The 21,943-nt window shown below is 33.9% G+C and overlaps 1 protein-coding gene across 1 annotated transcript; it reads right to left on the bottom strand.

Annotated features, from left to right (window-relative positions):
• Positions 1–3,205: 3,205 nt before the first annotated feature.
• Positions 3,206–7,242, bottom strand: LOC132547627 (zinc finger and BTB domain-containing protein 49-like). The gene is made up of 5 exons (XM_060211410.1): positions 7,238–7,242; positions 5,928–6,495; positions 5,456–5,614; positions 5,060–5,129; positions 3,206–4,482 (listed from the first exon to the last, which is right to left on the bottom strand). Exons 1-5 carry the CDS (start codon positions 7,240–7,242, stop codon positions 3,206–3,208), a joined length of 2,079 nt encoding a protein of 692 aa, XP_060067393.1.
• Between the last annotated feature and the right edge of the window lie 14,701 nt (positions 7,243–21,943).

The following is a 21,943-nucleotide window of genomic DNA, read 5'->3' as shown; positions in this document are numbered from 1 at the left end:
TTTCATCAACTTTGAGGCAATTAACAGGTGAAAATTTGATTGTAAGTCAATTCAATCCAACCACAAACACCCACATGGAGAGAGAAAAGAAATTTATCCAGACACTGTTTGGATTTCGTCTAGTATTTCAGTAATAACACTATGTAAGGAAAAATAACCAATACAACATCAGACTCCAAGATATTGAGGGCACGTGTGTTATAGGAAAACAAATGCCATTTGTTGGTAGTTCTACCGTTTGAATTGCAAGTGGCATCAGCTAAACAAAACTGATAAACCAGATCATTCCAAGGTCAGATGTCTCTTTCACAGGGACCTGGCACAATTCTCAAAGCTCTGATCGATAAAGTATATCACACAGGGGCCAGGCACAATTCTCAACCCCTGGTCTGAGTATGTATTATATACAAAATACCAAGTTAGAAAACTTTACAAAGTCCCTCTGCCACATTAAAACTATTCCATCAAGATTTAACCATTTCATCATTTAACAAAATAATTCATACTTCATCACAGCAGATTAATTATAACAGTTATTCATTAATAAATCCATCACAGGTAACAGTATAGTAATCTGGTGAAACATAATAGGACATTTCCATGTGTCTGAATATATCTCTTTGCAGTATATTTTGCCATCCAATCTCAATAACAACAGTTCACATGACCAGTCAAGTCCAAACAACATCATATCTCCACAATATTCCATTACTCAGGTCCATCAATTCTGCATTACATAAAAACAAATTGGTTACACAGAGCTCTATGGCCACCACTTTCTCAACTCCTTTTTAACATTAGAAACTTAATAAAATGCTTAACTCCTCTCCTTGCATATGACGCTAAAATGGGACTCCTTCTGGTGTGCTGCAATTCCAATTTTCCATTTGTGGGAAACAGGCTCAGTGGCCCCCTTTTTTGGCTTTTTGGCAAGGGTGAAATTAGGTTTTCTTTCCTGCTCTTCATTAAAAGTTTTCACAGTTTGAGAAAAATATTTCTCTAGTAGAAACTTATGAACACATCAAAACTGGTTTTAAAATGGAATGCAGAATTGAATCTATACAACTGAATTCTTCTCGGTTTAAATCCACCACCTTTTAACAATCAACAGTCTGGGTGTAAGTATTGGAGTGTATTAGTACAAAAATGAATCACTTTTCATACAGCATTGAAATTATTCCAAATCACAATAAAAAATATTCATCAAACTTGTAAAAGTAATTTTTTTTCTTTCCTAATTCATTCAAGATATTCATGAAGAAATATTAAAAATTTTTAAAAATTTAAAAAGACTTCAATTTTAGCATTATTTCATGCAAATAAAACATAATAATTACTACTTTTCTTAATATTTGTAAAAAAAAACAAATATATATATATGAAATAGATTTTGCTTTTTTTGCTTTCATTTCTCTGTTATTTCATATAATTTGTGTGTGAAAAGAAAAAGAAAGAATTTTTTTTATTGTTAAGAAAAATAAAACAAACCTCATTTATGATCCATGTTTAGTACACTCTTTCACAAACAATCTATTTATAGTAACATTCCTTACTAATGTAACAATGTATCACCATATCAACACATACATGATTCCATAGCAACCACGTGGTCCTTAGCAAAACAACATTTGATTATCGTCAACTGTTTCGTTGAAATGTATCCATAAAATGAAACATGAATCAAAAGAAAAATTTTCATTTGACAAAAAAATAAATTAAAACATAAAATAATTCAATGACATTAATAAATTACCAACTTTAATTTCTCAAGAAGAAATGTTTTACTCCTAGAAATAAATGATTTATAAAATATAAATAATGGAATGCAAAACGAAATACCGGACTATATAAACAAAAACAATCTCAGTAATCAAAAACTCCTTAACAATAAATTTATTCTACTACGGAATGAAATGAAGAACGGTCACCACGACAACAAAATGGTTTCTTTATAATCCTGATATATTTATCAGACAAATTTCTTGATCATATATATATATATCCTACAAAGGTCTTGCATTCTCACTAGATCCACATGTACATTGTGTCAGTACCCAGTACCTTCAAACTATATCATTATTTAACACAATATTTTCCCTTGGCAGTTTTAATATTAGTAAGCAATTATAAATTATGCCACTACTTTTAATATGATCTTGTTAAGAAAAAACAATACTGTGTTATCATTATTTACAAATATGATGAAATAATTTTTAAAGACTTACAAGTTTGTAATGTCAAATTCAATGTCCCATAGAGATTGCCAATATTGGTTCAAAACATGTACAAAAAAATATGGATCCAAAAAAGATGTACCATGTCCTATTTGATAAGTGGAGAAGTTCAATAATTTTCTTATCTCTAAAATTGATCAGTATAAACATACACTAGGATTTATCTTTCACCATATATTAACATTTGATGATGAATCTGCCTAGTTACAAAAAGTGCTAACAATCATACAGGAAGGTTCATGGGTTATACACATAAATATAGTTATTTACTCAAATTCACACACTTGCATCCACATGCAACTTTTAACGTGTTTAAATAACAATAGAACTATTCTTTTTCCAAAGTAAAAATGTGTTGTCATGACAACACTGTGGTGTACATATCTACACTAATCTTGAGTATTTATATATTTAGAGAATTTCTGTGATGTGTGATTATGTCATACACTTCTCAAATTTATCTTTTGAAATTAAAATGGGAAAATTCTTTATTATTTTTTTTCAATAACAATTAAAAAATTCCTGTTTAGATATTCATTTCACATCTGAGATGTTCCGGAGTATTGAAATACCATCAACCAAATGTCTGTTTATCTTTCAAATTAAACAAATAAATAACATTCTTGTTTACAGATACATGAAAATTAAATGTAACCGTAGAATCTGGCAAGGCAACTTCTGACCAGTCCTCAACATCGGTAGCAACAAGTCACTAAGTTAGTAATCCAATAACTTACTAAAATACAATATTTCCATAACAGTGTTACCACAAATACGAGTTAAAGATACAAAATAATAATAAAAAACAATATCCAAATAACAATATCTCCCTGTGTAACATCAAAGTAACAACTATCCCTTACATAGCTAAGTCTTCTGTTTGCATTGTACAGAAAATCTCTTACAATTTCATGAAATGTCTCCTCTTGGACCATGTGACTAGTCAAAGACTCTTTCCCCAATATCACTGACTAGCCTAGGATCTCAGTCTTAATGGTGAGAGGCAAGCTTCTGTTGATTGCATCAGGACTATTTATAGAATCCATCATTTCGGTCTTGATAGTTGTAGGCAAGCTGCTATTAATAGCATCTGAACTGTTCATAGAGGCCCCTGAAGGGTTGAGCAAAGAGTCATTTAAACTGTTGTCAAGGCTGTCGTTGGCCTCGTCTCCCACGGTGAACCCCCAGTGAAGCTGCTTCATATGTTTATTGAGCTCATACTTGCGGACAAAGTCCTTCCCACAGAGGGAACAAATGTGCGGGCGATCTTGTGTGTGAATGCTCTGCACATGTCGTTTCAAGTGGTCTGAACGACTGAAGCGCTTATTGCATATTTTGCATTCGTGCGGTTTGATTCCTGTGTGTATTGACAAATGGCGCTTTAGGTGAATGTTTTTGGCGAAGGACACGCCGCAAGTGGGGCAGACAAAGGGTTTCTCACCAGTGTGAGTACGCAAGTGTACCTTCAGTACACAGAGGCTGGTGAAACACTTATCACAGTAAGTGCAATTGTACGGCTTGTCCCCATTATGTTTCCTCATGTGAGTCTGCAAGTTGGATTTTGTGGTGTAGGATTTCCCGCAAACCTTGCATTCAAACCCGGTGTGAGTCTCCAAGTGCTTGCCTAGCGTGTCTTTGTCATCGTAAGTTTTCCCACAAACTGGACAGATAAAGTTCAGTTGGGATCCTTCTTCATTTGAGTTAGTTGCAGTGATGGTCAATTGTTGTGGTTTGAGCAAGCTAGTAAAATTATTTTTCGGAGTGCTGTGTGCCGTCACACCAAACTCTGGTCCGTCCAACCCACGGGATCGCATATAATCATCAAACAGTGAACTTGAAGCTGTTGTAGACCCGGAATCAAAATATAAGGAATTTAGTGACTTGGCAAAGTCTGTGTTTTGCATATCCTCAGAAAAACTCGCAGAGTTGCTGACGGGCTTGGGACTGGTACTGGGCTTGATTGTATGATTATTCTGGCCGTCACTTTCATTCAGTCCTGTTGACTGATAACCAAACTTATGAGTTTTAACATGATTGTCCAGTTCATTTTTTGTGTCAAAGACCTCAGCACATTCAAAACACATATGGCCATCCTCTTCCATTTTCTCTGTAACTCGAGACTGATCGGTGTCTTTTGCTGGTGACCCTTCCAAGGGGCTATTGGTCCTAAGGTCATTGCCATGGTGATGAATCTGGGCACTTGGATTTACTTGATTTGAAGAATTCAAGGAGTCTTCTTCTTCCACTTCTATAATTCATAAGGTGTTTTACTCTTAATAAATATCTCTATAGATTTGATACAGAGTAACAGTAAAATTATGCAGCATACATAATTCAAAAGATTATGACTAAGAAAGTCTTGACCATGGGAAATGATTTGTGATCACACTGCACTAAACTATTGACATGGAGAAATATTATGTGATAAGTGATTTAATTTATGACTATGACAGCCATGTCCAAGGGAGATAATTCATCAAGATTAGTGATTACTACAGACTGGACAAAGGGAAATAATTGGTGTTTACTACAATCTGGACATCAGGAGATACTTTGTAATTGCTACAGTCAGGACTAAGGGATACAATATGCAATTAATTTACTGTGGACCAAGGGAGATAATCTATTATCACAAGTCTGGACCTATGGATAGGGAGGTTATTTTTGCTAACTACAGTATGAACTAAAGGAGAAAATATTGAAGATAGATTTATTGCTCCAACTATTAAAGACTGTTTTTAAGAAAATTATATCAAATGAATTGAAAATGAAAAATATTTTTCTAATGATGCCACATCAAGTAAAAATAAAATAAACTATCTTACCATCCATCAATAGTTCCATTGGAATGAAATTGAGAAGTTTTTCTTCGAGTTTTGGAAACTGTTTGATAATCTGTAAAATGAATGAGTTCAAGTTACATAAGATCTCTGAAAGATGAAACATCCATTACATTTTCTGATTAATCTCCTCCACGAAATTCTAAAATCAATGCTAAACTTGCTTTTTTTCACAGAGTTCCAGCTGTTACAGCCATTGGTATGCTGATAAGACAGATACTACTAAGGACACAAACTAGGGCAAAACATTTTAAAGATTTCCTAATTCCATAGTCTACTGGTATGTACATAGAATTGACAGGACACTGACTCAATCACAAAATAGTGTATCTTTCATAGATTGATAATAGATATACTTATGTTATAGGTAACCATCTTTACCTTGAGTCCATACACCTGGCGATCATCGATGCTGTGTATGATCCAACATTTGAATGCATGCAGCATGCGTTCATCTGTGAGTACGACCTCATTCATCCTTTTCATATGTGACAACAACTCATCCACACCGAGGTCAAGAAATGCCTCCTCCTCAATTACCTGTAAACGGAACAAAAAAAAAAAGATTTTTTTAATTGGATGCTTTATTCCATAAAATTTGAGAAAAGAATCCTTTTGGATGCTTTATTCCATAAAATTTCAGAAAAGAATCCTATTGGATGCTTTATTCCATAAAATTTCAGAAAAGAATCCTACTGGATAATTCATTCCATAAAATTTCAGAAAAGAATCCTTTTGGATGCTTTATATGTTAAAACGTAAATAAAGGATTCTATTGGATGTTATATATAGGAACACATCAGAAAGATATCCAACAGGACAGATATTTGTTATCAGTCTCTCATTGTGTTACCTTATCGAAATTCTCCTTGATGAACTTGGTGGTCTCCGAAAGTAGTCCTGAACAGAGACACCTGGTGGCAATTTTGTGTATCCTAAGACATGTTTCCACTTGAAGCTGGGCTGACAAAAAATCACAACATAAAATCTGGATTTCTTCTGCTTGTAGTAACGAGGCGGCCGGCAGCAAAGACCAGACGTTTTCCTCATTCACTGAAATAGCTGATGTATAAAAGAATTCGATGATTTGCTGGACTCCGCGGCTATCTATGCCGTTAAGATGAATTTCTGACACATTATTAGAAATTTGGGGTTGCAAGTTCATCAAACTGTTAAAATAGGGTGAGCTGACTGATAGGATAAGTTTGTGAGCAGGGATCTTCGTGTTGCTACAATTCAATATGATGTCACACAGTTCGCTTTTCTTCCTAAGTTGGTTGATGGAACCAATCAAATGATAGGCGTGGTTGACGGACGTGTAGTGTAGTGTGTTGTCCATGGTGACGTTTCCGTTGTTGTCACGCCTCACTGATTTTTTCCTCCCTAGTAATAATCCAAGGTAAACATACCAGTATGTCAATCTGAAATTAAAAACAGGATGACCTGACAATATGTAAATAACTTTAAAATGGCAATTACGCTGACAATATTAATTTAGGCTTCATTACACAAAGGTTGATAAATGAGTACGATTTTAATTAAAATGTCAGAATGAACATGCAAAATATATTTTCATCTGTCATTGTGGCATATCCGCATTCCTATAATATACAGGTTAGTCAGGTACAATTGTTACTAAAATGAATAGGTGCAAGGTAGAGTAAAAAACGTTACAAAGGCTATCCTTAAGATATTGTGTTTGGCATGAAGTGACTTATCTTTCGAGAACTTGAGTCGTAAGGTAGGGAAAATATTTCATTCTCAAGCAAAAAAAATATGTATGTGACAATGTGTGTGTGTTATTGTTTGACCCAGGTCTGAAACCATAACCATTTGTCTTGAGGTGGGATGAGTATAGGTAATAAGCATTTATATATATACATGATATTTGAATTAGAAAAAAAACATTAATATGCAATATTTGTAGAGTGTGGAGTGGGGAGAAGGGACCTAAAATTCTAGAAACAATTTCTGCAATTATGATAATACAAACAAGATAAATTTTGGAATCAGTTATTTTGGTTTGGGTTATATTTGTTTGGTAGGTGGGTCAATGCCAACAAGACAATATTGTAATATAAGTATGAAGATGTACCAGTACACTGTTAGGTACAATTGTTACTAATCATATATAGGTTTGTTATCAGAAACATTCTTACTTACACCATATCTATCCCTCAATCAGCCCACATCAGGTAATAGGCTTATCTTTATATATTACTTTTCATTACTAGCATTTTTTAATTTCTTGTTATGAAATATGACCATCCCCTGATTTGAATAAAGTTTGCTGAGCTTAATCGAGGACAAATATGAGATGTTGTAACAGGTGTGCTAATTATCAGAAATAAGCATATTTCTGTATTGCCTGGTGTTGATTTCACACCACTGTACCTTGTTTCGTTAAAAATAAATATTTCAAACAATGCTTTCAGACAAGTGTAGCAGTGTCCCATGCAAATATACACATAGCCATGACACCATAATTTATACTTTGTCCAAACATATGTTTCCTGCTTGTTATGTATGCACAAACACTTCTGACTTTATTCACACTGAATATCCCAACACATAGTACCACTATAACTGCAAAAGTGGCAGTTTAGACACCAAACTTCAAAATATCAACACATATATATGGATATAAAATATTCTAGATTTTCCTTCAGAATCTTATGTAGGTTGTCACTAAATCAGAGAAGAACAAGAGAGAAAAAACAATCAATAAAAACAAAGAAGGACCATTTTACCTTAAACTTAAAATATTAACAACTATTTAATTGAAATATGGCAGATTTTCATACAAGCTGGAAGATCATTTAATAAATCTTTCTTTATCTATTCAATAATATTTAGCTCCATACAAACAAATACTTGTTTTTACCAGAGAAATTTTATATTCAACTTGTTTTTTCATGAGAAATTTTATATTCAACTTGTTTTTTCAAGAGAAATTTTATATTCAAACTACTCAAAAAATATAGTTTTTGCTAATCAAATTTTTTTAAAGTCATGGCTGCAGTTTTACATAAGCAAATACAAATAATATACATATCGTTGCGTAAACAAACTAGTTATCTTTTCTTAGAAAAATAACAATTCTGTGACAAGGAAATTGATGATATAACGATACCGGAAACTAGACACTGATTTCACACAAAAGTTTGTATTCCTGGTTCGCTGTTGTCTACAGGAAGTATGTGACTAAAACTCTCACAATATGTTTGTTTGGATAAAAGCTGTTATCAAAATTTCAAAAATTGTCTTCAACTTGACACTTAAAGTCATTTTAACACGTTAAACAAATTAGTTATAATTATAGACAAAAATTCTTTTAAAGTTTTTCCATTATTATACTTACAAAATAAATAACCCTTGGTTTTATTTTCATACTTTTTCATGCTTAAACCTTAGTTTTAATTATGATTTTAATAAAGTTATGTCTTCATCACTACCAACCTTCTAAGATAATAACTAATGCTTACAATTCTTCAAAATATTTTTCCGTGTATACACAATTACCTGTAGATTAATCTTGTTTAGATGTAAATCATTAGCACAATTATTTTTAATATCAATAATCAGACTAGAGCATGGAAATTCTCAACAAAGGTTGAATTTTAAATATTTTTTAAAGTAGAGATTATATAAGGAATTACCTACTGTCTAAAAGGCTAGAATCAGCCGATTGGCTGAAGAGTTTTAACTCTGAATGATATACATCAGCATAATTGAAAGAAAATAATATGTGTACAAATAATTACCTGATAAGTTCCAGTACACATATAAATATAGTCTTGTCAGCTGTGAAAAATAATATAATATTCTGTGTGTTATGATCGGCTGTAGAAATCCTTGAGAAATGACTTCCCTACCAAAGTCCCAACAGTTATACTACAACAGTGAGATACTCAACTCCGACGAACACTCTTCCTCCTCCAAGTCCCCCGACATCGGACATACCCCAACACCTGTCAACTTTTACCTGAGATGGCTTATTAAAACAAATACCTGTCAATTTAAAGGTGATCACTAATTACGCCACCTCCTTCCTACCCTATCAAGGTAAGTTTTTACAGGTATGATCTACCCCCAGCACGAGGCCTTCAGGTAAATTTTACCCTCCAGGTAACAAATAAGGTACTCAACGTTCTACAGCTTGGGGTAGTTACAAATCGGCCTCTGGGATTTTATCACACTCACCAAAACATTTTCCTCAAAGCATGACAGATGTCAGTTGTAAAGACTGATAACTTTTCTTGTTTTCATATTTTTACACTAACACAGTCTTTGATTCAGAAACCAACATTTACAAGTTTAACACATTCTAAAATAATGCTATTGACATTTATGTATAATTACCAGAGTTTTACAAATAATTCATTTTATATGTGACTATTGAATCATGTCCTTCAAAAAGAAATTTACAGGGGAAAGTAGACAATAACATTTCATGATTTGAAGAAGTTTGTTGATAGTCTCAAACATCAGCACCCTAAATCAGCTACAAATACCAGGATTTGAAAGACTCTGATATCAACACCCCAACAAAACTACAAATACCAGGATTTGAGAGAATCAGACAGCGCTCACAGACACCTTCAAATGCCAGCAAACAATTAAGAGGATCAAAGTGAAATAAAATTTTGTGAGTATGTTCTTTTTTCCTAAACATTCAAAAATGACTTTTCTACACATTTTATTTTGTCACAAAATTATATTAAGATTAGTTACCAGTATTTGGTTCTGTCACATAAATTCCTAATTTTACCAGTATTTGTTTGTTTAGAAATGAGAAAAAGTTATATATAGGTTTAATTTGTTAGAAATAGTAATTTACAATTTATATTATGATTGAATTGTAAATAATTCATCCAACGTCTTTTTGAAATGTAGAATATGTGAGGTTCAAGTAGATAACTAACAACACTTTGATGTCTATAAAAATTTTAAATGTTGAAATTTCTATCCAAGACAGAAAAGATAATGTTAGAATTGTACACTGTAAACAGTCTTAGCACAGAAATTTATTATGGGCTAAATGCAGAGATTATCAAATCTTCCTGAAATAATGACAGATGTATACATAATATTATTTCAATCGCTATGGTATGAAAAACACTAGAGTTAAGAGGTCAAGTGGTGGGGACTTTTAGTCTACAGAGTAAAGATCATTGCCATATATGGTCATAATCAATTTTTATTTTCTCGTTACAGAGAGAACATATATGGAAAAATACCAGAAATCAACAAAGTGAATAAGAAGAATCAGGATATCCTCATCATATGATAGGAAATCATCTCCATTATTTAGACTCCTTCCACATTGAGTGTAGTCTTTATCTCGGAAGTAATACCACGACCCCTTCTTGACACAGATCTAGACTGAAGAAAGGTGAAAAGTGAAAAAAGGTGATAAGTGAAAAAAGCTAAATAAAAGCATTATTGTGAAAGAATCAATCTCAGATCACAACAGGTTTCACATATCAAATTTTGCTATCATAAAAAAGCTCTGAAAAAAATTGTTTACTTGGAGTAAGGGGGCATAACAGCTTATGAGAATGGTGCACAAAATATGACACTGCTATCATCCCATCTGACACAGAAAAGGTTTGTGTACTCATAACACATACAACGTTTTACAACAATTTAAAATACTTTGTAGTTGATATTAATTTCACATGGAATATATTTCACAGCTGTCCTGTTTGGGCTTCTTCATGGATATTTGATTTCTCATTTGTTTATCATTAGTGTCAATGTGCACAGGCATTATACAGTTCCTGAGATTAAATTTACTTAAAAATGTTTTCTGGGTCATTTTAATTCTGAATTATCTTCAGTGATTGCAAACATAGTGAAATAAAATCCTACTTGAAAAGTTACCTACAGTGAAAAATTGGCCATGAATTTGTATACAATACAATGTAATATGCACAGCTTATCAACTTCCATGAGAAACCAATCACAAACACCAGACTGAGTTACTCAAATACAAAAAAAAAGACAAAGTTGCTTGACAATTATAGGTTTATTTGGTTAAAATTTCCGTATGTCCAATTAACAACCAGGGTCATTTAAGGATGTACCAAGTTAAGGTGCTGGACAAAAGTAAGAGCTCCTATAGAAAAAAACTACTGACCTGTGGTCAGTACCTCGGAACTGGCCTATGTAGGCCTTAAACCCATGACACCATAAAAGGTTAATGATGAAGACAGTTGGACACCTCAACTACCCAGACACTGCAGTCCCAAATATAGGTATACCAGACTATGTGAGAGATATATGCTCTTGATAAAATTTGAAGGAAGGGCAATAACTCTGTATAGGAAGTAGTCACCGGACTAGAATTCCACATATACATAACTATATCATTCTATGAGGTAACTGCAAACAATTGTTTATTTTACTAATAAGAGAATAAGAAGTAGATAAACTGTCACACGAAGAAGCTGATAGACAAAACTTGAATTTTAAAACCATGTCCAGCAGTGTGTATGACTTCAGAAACTCACTAAAACATGTACAAACCTTAGGAGTCCAACTTTTAACAGTGATACAAGACTGAATTTAAGGGATACAAGTTATGACACTGCCTGTGTACAAAAGTTGTAATTGAACTTTTACTGGAAAATGAAAATTCTGTAGGATTTTTCACCTGTTCCTACCAAGTACTTGAAATTATTTTGAATTTATTATAAACATGTAATTTACCAACCTATTAATATTTGAATATACTATATAAATGTAATTTACTGGCCTATTAAGACATTGATGGGTTACAAAATTATAAACTATAGTGTTATGCTATTGTTTCCTTTAGTGCCCTATATTACCACACAGGAAATATACATGCCTTCCAAATTTCTTAGAAGTCATATTTTTCTCAGAAAAAGGACATTTTGAATTTTTCCCACACTTATACAACTACAGTAACAGAAGATGGTCAGTTGACTGTTTAATATAATTCAAACTTTATTTTAAAACAACAGCGAAACAAACTTTAAGTTTATATTAATCACTCCTGTTGATCCGCCTGAAAGTGTGCTAGAAGTGTTTCTTTGGAATGAAACCAGATGACCAAGGAAAACCCACATGGTCAGGCAGGTGACCCCGATACACTTACAAGTATGTTCCAGGAATCAAACCCTGGACACTTAGGTGAAAGACGAGCTTGTTACCACTGAGCCATCCAACCATGCACAGTTTGTTGTTTAAAGAGGGTAATGATAGTCACTTTACACAGGGTTTTATTTATAAAGGTAAAATACAAAAGCCCCAGCTATAAAAGTTTAATATATAGGCCCTGCATTAAAGTAACATAAACCCTAGCTATAATAATGAAATACAAAGATATAGACATCTGTATGAAAGTGAGATATGTGTAAGTCTCAGCTTTAAAGGTGAAATATAGTGGTGACTGTATAAAGGTGAAATAAAGGTGAAATACATTGGTGACTGTATAAAGGTGAAAAACATTGGTGACTGTATAAAGGTGAAATACATTGGTTACTGTGTAAAGGTGAAATACATTGGTTACTGTGTAAAGGTGAAATACATTGGTTACTGTATAAAGGTGAAATACATTGGTTACTGTGTAAAGGTGAAATACATTGGTTACTGTGTAAAGGTGAAATACATTGGTTACTGTGTAAAGGTGAAATACATTGGTGACTGTATAAAGGTGAAATACATTGGTTACTGTGTAAAGGTGAAGTACATTGGTTACTGTGTAAAGGTGAAATACATTGGTTACTGTGTAAAGGTGAAATACATTGGTTACTGTGTAAAGGTGAAATACATTGGTTACTGTGTAAAGGTGAAATACATTGGTTACTGTGTAAAGGTGAAATACATTGGTTACTGTGTAAAGGTGAAATACATTGGTTACTGTGTAAAGGTGAAATACATTGGTTACTGTGTAAAGGTGAAATACATTGGTTACTGTATAAAGGTGAAATACATTGGTTACTGTGTAAAGGTGAAATACATTGGTTACTGTGTAAAGGTGAAATACATTGGTTACTGTGTAAAGGTTACTGTGTAAAGGTGAAATACATTGGTTACTGTGTAAAGGTGAAATACATTGGTTACTGTGTAAAGGTGAAATACATTGGTTACTGTGTAAAGGTGAAATACATTGGTTACTGTGTAAAGGTGAAATACATTGGTTACTGTGTAAAGGTGAAATACATTGGTTACTGTGTAAAGGTGAAATACATTGGTTACTGTGTAAAGGTGAAAAACATTGGTGACTGTATAAAGGTGAAATACATTGGTTACTGTGTAAAGGTGAAAAACATTGGTTACTGTGTAAAGGTGAAATACATGGGTTACTGTGTAAAGGTGAAAAACAGATATAGGCATCTGTATGTATGTGAGATATGTATAGGCCCCAGTTTTAAAAGCGAAATACATTGGTTACTGTGTAAAGGTGAAATACATTGGTTACTGTGTAAAGGTGAAATACATTGGTGACTGTATAAAGGTGAAATACATTGGTTACTGTGTAAAGGTGAAAAACATTGGTTACTGTGTAAAGGTGAAATACATGGGTTACTGTGTAAAGGTGAAAAACAGATATAGGCATATGTATGTGAGATATGTATAGGCCCCAGTTTTAAAAGTGAAATACATTGGTTACTGTGTAAAGGTGAAATACATTGGTTACTGTATAAAGGTGAAATACATTGGTTACTGTATAAAGGTGAAATACATTGGTTACTGTGTAAAGGTGAAAAACATTGGTGACTGTATAAAGGTGAAATACATTGGTTACTGTTTAAAGGTGAAAAACATTGGTGACTGTATAAAGGTGAAATACATTGGTTACTGTTTAAAGGTGAAAAACATTGGTGACTGTATAAAGGTGAAATACATTGGTTACTGTGTAAAGGTGAAATACATGGGTTACTGTGCAAAGGTGAAAAACAGATATAGGCATCTGTATGAATGTGAGATATGTATAGGCCCAAGCTAATGTGAAAAAAAATTCTCCTGTATGAAGATACATTTTATATGTCCCTGCTAATGTGAAATATGAAACTTCCTGTGTGGAGATGAAAAATATTTTATATTTCACAGCGAATGTGAAACACAAAGTTCCTGTATGAATGTGAAATACATTTCATATGCCCCTGCTAATATGAATTAAAAAGGCTATTGTATAAAGGTGAAAAACAAGCCATCCAGTGTAAAAGTGAGATATATCAGTCCCTACATATGCTACAAAAGTGAAATAAACAAACTTTTCTGTTATTGTGGAATGCAGGTGATTTTGCATGATGATCAAACGCAAATATTTCCAAACCTTTCAAGTACAGAATTTTTTTTATGTCTACCTATAATTCCTTTACATTTAGAAATTTCTTAAGTCAAGGGCCTATGTTTGAATGTGTTACCAGAATGGCCATTTACATTCACTCTTACAAATGTACTGTTTCAAATGGTTAAAATGGCTAATACAGTCAACCACAAATCCACAACACAATAGTTGGCCTCCTACTATATTGTAGCATACAGAAAACCTACCCTATTGTGTATAAGCTCTTGTTAAAATTCCTCTACATATACCTTAGGCAGTACGGTCCTACTACTATATATAGAGCATTGTGTTCTTTGTACTAACCATCCCCCAAAGATAAGCCTTATCCTACTGACCCTCCAGTACTTAACGCCATTCAACATAGTCACAGAGGGGGTGTAGGCAGACTTATAATACCATATATTCTATAATAAGACCACAGAGGTTGCCAGTTAACATCGGTCTCAAAGTCAGGGGCTTTTTGCAGGAAAAATAAGTGGTATTTGCTGGAACCTCTACTGAATAGCAAAAGAGATAGGTAGGTTTTTACCATGCATGGGTCTGTTGCCAGATAAATACAATAAAAAGGAACTTGTATCCGAGTTTCATCATGTACCACATTTGGTCTAATAAAAAACCTTTATGTAATGATGCTGTTTGTTTGTCCACTTGCTTGGTTTATCAATCTGTGAACAACCAGGGTAATCTAAGGATTTCCTTGAAGTAGCTGATGGCTACCTCACTGAACAACATGTGGGAGGCCAGTCACATTACTTGGAATAATTGGGGTAAAGTGACTTGCTCAAGGACTCAACCTTGAGAGCAAAGACCATTCAGTTTTTCAGCTTTCTGAAAAACACAAACTATTACACTAGGGAAAATCGAACCACGCAACTGAGATCTCTTAAGTTTGTGAAGCACTCTGCTGACTGAGCTTTCCCGTCCTGAAGGTGTTGGTATACCAAGATTATGATTCTAACGAAAAATAGATGAAATGTCAGAATCATATTTGCACAAATTGATTACGGCTGTCATCTTTATTAAGAAGTGCAGAAATTCAGGACACTGACCTTATAAATGGACAACAGAACAAGAGGCCTAGCAGCCTGGACTGTCACCTGAGATAAGCAATATTGAGTATAAAGGTTAAAGAGAAAGTAGCTTTCAAGTGTCATGGAAAAGAAACTGTGGCATTGATGAGAGTAAGCCAGTGTCAATACCTACATACCATCTGAACTGTTGTCCTACACTAATGAATCTTACAAAGTTATTTTGCCTAGGAAATAAACAATGTTATACTACAAAAATGCATTTTTTCTATAGAAATTAAGTAAACTTCCTCCCCAGGAAGAAATGAGAGAGCCATTTTGATAATAAAAACACCTTAAGAAATTAAACAAATTATACTCAAAAATCCTATAAAACCTATAGTAAACTTTACCCCCTCCTCACACAGAATGTGAATCCCTGGGGTCATGAAATTCAAACTTTTGGTAACCTGAGATACTACCATATCTGGATGCTGAGAAGAAGATTTTAGAAATATGAGTCATCGAGACCCCATTTTGACCACGCCCATCAGCCCCTCCAGGACACTAAGATCAATATGGACATACCATCAAGCCATTATTATTCACTCATAATTCTAACAAAGTTTGAAATATTTCAAATGGAGATTAACAAATTATACTAAAATATTTATATAGACTACAGTAAACTTTACCCCCTTCCCATGGGTAAATGTGAGACCCTGGGGCCATAAAATTCACATTTTTTGAAAACCACCTTGAGACTTTTTCATTCACAAAGAGCATTTGATTCTACCATATCTGGGTGTTGAGAAGACGATTTTTTAAATTTGAGTAACTTTACACTTTTGGCACTGCCCATCAGGCCCCCATGAAGTGGGGACAATATAATTCACTATTTTGCTTCATCTTATGCCAGGGAAGGTTTCTGCAAGAAGAAGTCGAAAATGTTAAATTGTTTACGGATGCACGCGCTGGATGAAGGTGATCTCAATAGGTCACCATGAGACTTTGTTAAACCTATTGGTCGAGACATCAACTAGTTGGTCAAAATCTATGATGATTGAATCTAACAATCTGTATATGCTGACTACATGTCTAAATTGCTTGAAAATGAATGCATCCTTTATAGAAATCTCCAGTTTTTGGACCTTACAGCTATCATATCATCTATATAAACAATATGACTATTATTACTACAGTCAAAGGTAGGATGGACTGAAATATATATGGTTAGGATTCCTGTAGTTATATGAGGTCGGGATTCCTGTAGTTATATGAGGCCACAATCCCTGTAATTATATGAGGTCGGGATTCCTGTAGCTATATGAGGTCAGGATTCCTGTAATTATATGAGGTCAGGATTCCTGTAATTATATGAGGTCAGGATTCCTGTAGCTATATGAGGTCAGGATTCCTGTAAATTATATGAGGTTGGGATTCCTGTAGCTATATGAGGTCAGGATTCCTGTAATTATATGAGGTCGGGATTCCTGTAGCTATATGAGGTCGGGATTCCTGTAGTTATATGAGGTCGGGATTCCTGTAGTTATATGAGGCCAGAATCCCTGTAATTATATGAGGTCGGGATTCCTGTAGCTATATGAGGTCAGGATCCCTGTAATTATATGAGGCCAGAATCCCTGTAGCTATATGAGGTCGGGATTCCTGTAGCTATATGAGGTCGGGATTCCTGTAGCTATATGAGGTCGGGATTCCTGTAATTATATGAGGCCAGGATTCCTGTAATTACATAAGGGCGGGATTCCTGTAATTATATGAGGTCAGGATTCCTGTAGTTATATGAGGTCGGGATTCCTGTAATTATATGAGGTCAGGATTCCTGTAGCTATATGAGGCCAGGATTCCTGTAGTTATATGAGGTCGGGATTACTGTAATTATATGAGGTCGGGATTCCTGTAGTTATATGAGGTCAGGATTCCTGTAGTTATATGAGGTCGGGATTCCTGTAATTATATGAGGTCGGGATTCCTTTAATTATATGAGGTCAGGATTCCTGTAATTACATAATGTAAGCATTGCTACAATCATATGAGGTCAGCATTTCAGTTATTGTAAGAGGTCTTTTGAAAATAATGAGGTCAGTTTACCTTGAATTCCTGTATTAATGAGAGGTCAAGTCTTATTTACTACAGTGAACTGAGAAATAAACATATAAAACTACACCTGGTCTTTTAACCAGATTGAAATAACTAGAATTTAATTAATGTTCCACACCTTTGTGAAATCAGTTCTGATACTATTTAATTTCTGTGTATTTGTAATATGGTAGATTTATTAAAATGTAAACAAACACTAAGTATCTATATATTGATTGACTGATGATGCAGTAATATCTGTGTACATCATTACTTCACTTTCAGAATCACATTCCTGTTTACATATACAGGACTTCCACATACAAAGCACTGAGGGCGTTATGTATAGCCAAGGTCCAAACTGTCATTTTCCAAGCTATCTTCCTAGATAAATGAGGGAATAGCAAGCTGTTTATGTGTGAGAGTGTCCTGGGGCTGCCACACCTGTATACACCTGTACACAGGTAGACCAGCGAGGGTAATCAATACACAGGCCCTCGGGCACAGAAGGTGGCAAGTCTATAGACCTTGTATATGTACACCACTGTCCACAACAACAAAGCATTGTCAGCATGATAATCAAAATAAATCATTTTATTTCTGTAATAACTATCTAATGAATACATTTTGTCTTTTACTTTTTGAAAGGAACTAATGTTATTGAAAATCTTGTTTAAATGGTATCTAACCAGGATTACAGTTTTGATTTTACACAGGAAGTTTAATAGATATGTTGTTACATAAAGTTAGATATGCAAGATGTGTAACAGCTGTTCTGTTTGTAAGGTGTTCCTCCAGTATATACAACCACCTGTAGACATGTGAAGCAAAACTACATGCTCTGGTTATATAGTACATGTATATGGATGACTGGATGTGAAAATAGGGAAAATCATGTCTTTAAAATTGTTGTCGGTTTTCTGGTAATTACGTACATTGAGTTAAAACCTCGCCTACCACCATGTTCTTACCCATTCTCTCTAGTAGGGAGGACTCAATTTTGGCTCCATATATAGACATAATCAAATCTACTATTCATAAATATTTCAAGTTGTTCAATAAGAACCAACATGTCCAAAACAAAAAGCAGTTTGAAATATGTTAAAATTTACACTTGGAAATCAATTTCATGCAATGGACACCATCACCTGTCTAATTATTGTCTCATATACATCTATCCCATCTCGTCTTCCCTAGCTCTAGACCTCCAACTAGTTTTAACCAGAACTTTACAGCAGTCTGTATTTGCTATACATAGACATCTGTTATTTTAACTATGATATGAATCTAATTTTTAACTGCCTATTAGGAAAACAAGACAAAATTAGATATTTTAGCTACAAGAAACAGCATGTTTTAGCTGCAGAAGAATGACAATCACAACTAAAATTATCTTGCATAGATGAACGCATCCAAGATTGGGGATATTTTTAAACAATGAGAAATGTATTAGGAAAATACTTTTTGGCAATTACATTTAGAAATATTTTGTATGTAAATCCATGAATCATGCAACAACTTCCATGTGATCTGATCATAAAGATGGTATTGGTCTGATAATAGATCAACTGTTTAAATGATAGGCCTTGGGCCCTAGGCATTGCACATTGTCATTTATGAACCTTGAAGTGTACTTCAACTATGTGTATGTGCCTCATGGCTACTTAATATGATACTGTGCACAATTAAATTTGGTTTTATTACAATGCAGATGTTTTCATCTATGTCAACATTGCTGAAATGATTGCTTGTCCACATCATTGTCAGTGATATCAATATCTATTTTCATATGTTTGATAAAAATGCAAACAAACAAAGTTGACAAGAAACAATTTGCCAGACTCTTTTAGTCTTGGATTATATCTTGGATCATATCAAATTATTTCCGTTTAACTGATACAAAGTGAATATTTACTTGCGAAGACTATCCTATATGCACACATTTCCGGGACAGATATGGTTAAATAAGAATTCAGCTTATACTAGGGATAAATGCTAGAAGTAAAGTTTTACATCTTTACAAAATCATTTATATCTTATGAAGTCTAACGTAACTGATGAAATTTCCATATCATTGATTTGCTAACAACCAACCAGATGCTTTATAACGTATTATATACAACCTATGTTTTTTTTCAGTGAAAAATGAACAACAACGGTCAATATTATTTTGAAGCCCATTCTTATATACTGAAAATAAAACCTCATTTATCTGTCTGAAAATTTGAATAAAATATATTTTAACAGAAGGCCAAGTCCGAAGCTATTATAATTAATACCTTGAAAATAGTGAGACCTTAAATAAATGAGTCTTATTTGTACATGTATGTGACATCAAACATAACATAGATGATACAATTTTGAAACATCATATATCAAATTTCAGTTTTCCAAAGTTTAAAATGATATTTCATATTTATTACAAAACAGAAGCGGTTGAAACACTCCTGTTAATGTCTTGTGATAAATGATAACTGTTAGTTAGGTATTATGCTATTGATCGCTATTGAGTATCCCTATAAATTATGAAGAACTGACGAGACATTGGTTTTCTGTATCGACCTAAAGACATTTCCAATCGCTAGGACTATCCCTCCATATCAAAAGTCCACAGAACCCTCCCCGGTCAAAAGTCCACCGAGACTGTCTCTCACCTGTTGTCAGAGTGTAAACACTCCACACGTGTGAAACTACTATATAAACTGTCTAAATAAACCAGAAAATCTACTGTGTGAGTATAAATATGCTAAATGAGGAGAAGAGTGACCGCGGTTTAGCTCAAGCCGACCGAGACTAATCGGAAACCATGGCCGGAGATAATCCCCTCCCGACATATTTGTTTCTGCTTAGATTGTACACACTACTGCGCTTCAATCCCTCCGCTTCATTCCCCCAACGAATAAATACATTTGTACGGATATAAATCATAAACAAAATGAAAATAGAATACTCACCGACGTGGCAGTGTCCTTGTTTTACATGGCGGACACTAAGGACACTCCGATAGCCTGTGGGAACCACCCACCTGTAACGGGAGGGAGAAACGGAAATGCCGAATTGACGTGAGGAGGATATCCCATTTGTGCACTACGTCATCAATTTTCGTGTGACGGGAACAGTAAGGGGAGTTACGCGGCGGTGTATGTATATACCTACATGACAACAGTATAAAGTGAATACGCTATATAAAATTTCTTAGGAAGAAATCGGAAAATTCAAAGAAAATGTAGTTATGATAAACTATATGATGTAATTGGACAATATTATTGTCTTAGATGTTGACGCAACTAAATCGAAAGTGAAAGTAATCGCCTACATTAAGTACGCTCTCCTTGTACATTATCGCTAGAACAAAACTGGTTGTTTAGGCTTCTATTAATATAATTATAAATTGTTAAGTTGAAATGTGCTGTTGCGATGTAATTCAGAATGCCTCTTGAGAAAACAGGGTAAGGTTTTATGTTACCTGTGCACTTCAAACTTTAGCATAGTCAATGTTTCTAAATGAATTCAACTCCGAAGCATCTATCATACCTTGTGAAGTTTATACAATTTTAAACTTTCTCTTTTGTCCTCGAAAATATTCTGAACCAAAAATGTCATTCTTCTCCTCCACAACTTTAAAAATAACTTCCCATTTAATATTTTCTTGTCTGAGGCAGAAAAGGTGGAATTAACTTTACACTAAAATGCAGTAAAAATTCTGGCTTCCTTCTTAAATGCATTACGTAGGTCTTTCAACAAATGCTGGTACAAAAGATGCACATTTGTTTCCAATCATTGTTAGTCGTGAACCTGTTGCTTGCATTTTTTTATTATCATAATAATTTTCAAGTTATTTTAGTGTTTTCTGCCAATTCTGATGTACTAGCTCTATGTTTTACTGGGATTTTGTTGCTAGAGACCTATAAAAATATAACAGATGTCTTAAACACCTTTTTGTATTTTGGTATTTTATCCTGTGCTATGGTCGATTGACAATTGAAGTAATTAATACCATAAGTCTTCAATCAGAATCAAATCTAGAACCTTTGAATTTCTACCTAAAGCTCTGCCTTTATTACCAGCAGATAATTTTTCAATAAGCTAACAACATAGGAAGTAAAAGGGAAGGTACCAGAAAAACACGTATGTATGTGTGTGTATATATATATCACAGTTTACCTATCAACATATGACAGTATATAAGGACCATGCATATCAGCTTTAGTAAAAAATGATGAGTTGTGTATTCAATTTGATGAAGATGTAAATAACATTCTGAAGGCAGGGGTCATTGGGAAAATAGATATGATGGTGAAGAACCTGTCCACATGCATCTACAACATTGGGTTGGAGAGGTTTGGAAAGAAAGAGAAAAAGGAAACAAGCAGAGGAAAGGTTGAATGAAATAGGAAGAAGCAGGAAATAGCCAACATCAGGAGAGGGCTGAGGCAA

The sequence above is a fragment of the Ylistrum balloti genome, unplaced genomic scaffold (assembly GCF_031769215.1).
Source record: "Ylistrum balloti isolate Yb309-2 unplaced genomic scaffold, AGI_CSIRO_Ybal_v1 Utg369966, whole genome shotgun sequence".
In the NCBI taxonomy this organism is placed as follows: Eukaryota; Metazoa; Mollusca; class Bivalvia; order Pectinida; family Pectinidae; genus Ylistrum; species Ylistrum balloti.
Note: the sequence above shows the minus strand (reverse complement) of the source record. Positions and strands in the feature narration are given on the sequence as shown.